This window comes from Olea europaea, chromosome 12 (assembly GCF_002742605.1).
Source record: "Olea europaea var. sylvestris chromosome 12, O_europaea_v1, whole genome shotgun sequence".
Taxonomy (NCBI): Eukaryota; Viridiplantae; Streptophyta; class Magnoliopsida; order Lamiales; family Oleaceae; genus Olea; species Olea europaea.
The window spans coordinates 20743474-20745337 of record NC_036248.1 but is presented as its reverse complement, the minus strand read 5'-3'; the positions used below and the strand labels follow the sequence as shown (position 1 = coordinate 20745337).

The 1864-nt window shown below is 36.3% G+C and overlaps 1 protein-coding gene across 1 annotated transcript; it reads right to left on the bottom strand.

Moving 5' to 3' along the window:
* Positions 1–212: 212 nt before the first annotated feature.
* Positions 213–1028, bottom strand: LOC111406044 (major allergen Pru ar 1-like). Its single transcript, XM_023035224.1, has one exon. It carries the CDS (start codon positions 985–987, stop codon positions 511–513), a length of 477 nt encoding a protein of 158 aa, XP_022890992.1. The 5' UTR covers positions 988–1028; the 3' UTR covers positions 213–510.
* Between the last annotated feature and the right edge of the window lie 836 nt (positions 1029–1864).

The window sequence follows — 1864 nt, the reverse complement described above, 5'->3', positions numbered from 1 at the left end:
GTACATCTAGGGAGAGCTTACACCGATCCGATTCATCCTGGATTTTTGCTTCTATTGAATAGTAAAGAAGATTTTATATAGTAGGTTGTGACAAGACTATTAGTATCAAAAGATATATTAATAACTTTCAGTATGTTTCAACTTTGAACAGTATAAAAATTGTTGCAATAAAAATTCAGAATTTATTCAATGATAGGAATGCAACCACTCTGTTAAAATTCATTCTTTAAGATTCAATATGTTATATAATACAAGAAATATTTTTTTATGATGGAACACAGTACTGAAGTACAACTTGTCAGCAAAACTAGTAAAAAAAATAACATTAAAGAGAACCATAAATATTTTTGTGAAATCAGTATTTAGTTCGGAAAAGTAAACTGCAAGTTTGGCACTCATAATTAAGCTCGTGATATTGAATGTGATTGAACAGTATAATTGAGTTCTTTTCTTCACACTGTCAAGCTCAACCACCGTCAAGTTCACTTTGTCAAATGTGGTATGCTCGATTCAGGCATCTGGATTGGCCTGAAGGTAGGCCTCGATAGCCTTGAACATTGCTACGGTTCTCTCTTTGCCTGCCTTAATTTTCTCCTCAGTGATTTGAACATCACCCTTGGTGTTGTAAATGCTTCTGTTCTTACAAATACATCCTCCATCAGCAGTGGCTACAATTTCGATATGATAGGTGATTGATTCAAAAATTCCCATGAGAACATCCCCTTCAACAATGCTGTGACTATGTTTGAAATTTTCTTTGTCAAGAGCATCCACACGGTGCTTCACGCTCTTAAACTGGCTGCCTTCGCCAAAATTAACGAGTTTTATGGTTCCAACACCTCCATCTCCCTTGAGGATTTCGACACTTTCTATAGTCTGAGGCATGATCTTAGGTATGAGGTTGTCCGAGTCGAGGACAACAGCCTCGAACATTCTAGCTGCAGGAACTGAGGAAGTTAACTCAGCGTCACAAGTTATTACACCCATGATCTTTTTCAAAGTAGCATGGCTTGCTTATTGATATTTATAGTGATATTTTTGTGACACGTATATGCGCATGCATATTAATTCTTTGGTTAATTAATCTTACTTTTGGAATTTACGAAAGTTGCCCAGAATTGATGACTTGGTCAAATTTGTATGTGTACTGATGAAAGATTGTGATTCTCGTTAGCGTGAGAAACATGTGATAAATTGAATATAGATAAGTCTTTAGTATTCTAGAATTTCCTGAACTTGTTGTATTCTAATTTCAATTATTATTTTATTTTGATTTTTCTGAAGTTCTTTAGGTTTATCAATGAACCTGTAGAATTTACTTTTATACTAGGCCAAACAGCTGCAATATAAACTGCGGTCATGTTACGGTCTTTGCTCGATCCAATAGATTCGTGTGAACCAGTTGTGACGATTTTTGGATTCAGGCAACTACAGTAGTATTTGGCGTCGCTACTCTCTCACGACCCACATGCAGTAGCATCGGGCACTACTCTTGTCACATCGTGGTGCAAGCTTACCCACGCGCAACAGCGCTAGGCTTGAGTCTACCTCCGTTTTCTGGTCTTATGCCTTTTAGAACCTTGTTTTTAATAGACCACTGAGGATTCAACAAGGTCACCGTCAAGAACAAATATCCTCTTCTGAGAATATTTAACTTATTTGATCAGCTGCGAAGAGAATTTGAATTCGATCACGTTACCTTCAACTAAAGATAAAACTCCGATGTACAGAAAATGACATTTAGTACTGGATGTGGACATTATGAATTCTTCATGGTCCATTAGTTTAATTAATGAACCGGCAACTTTCATGGACCTTATGAATTACAGCTTGTTTGGGAGCGATTTTTTGGTAAAAAAAATTG

Bases quoted from the DNA above. Each gene is read 5' to 3' on its own strand.
- LOC111406044 (XM_023035224.1), bottom strand. From the start codon at position 987: ATGGGTGTAATAACTTGTGACGCTGAGTTAACTTCCTCAGTTCCTGCA.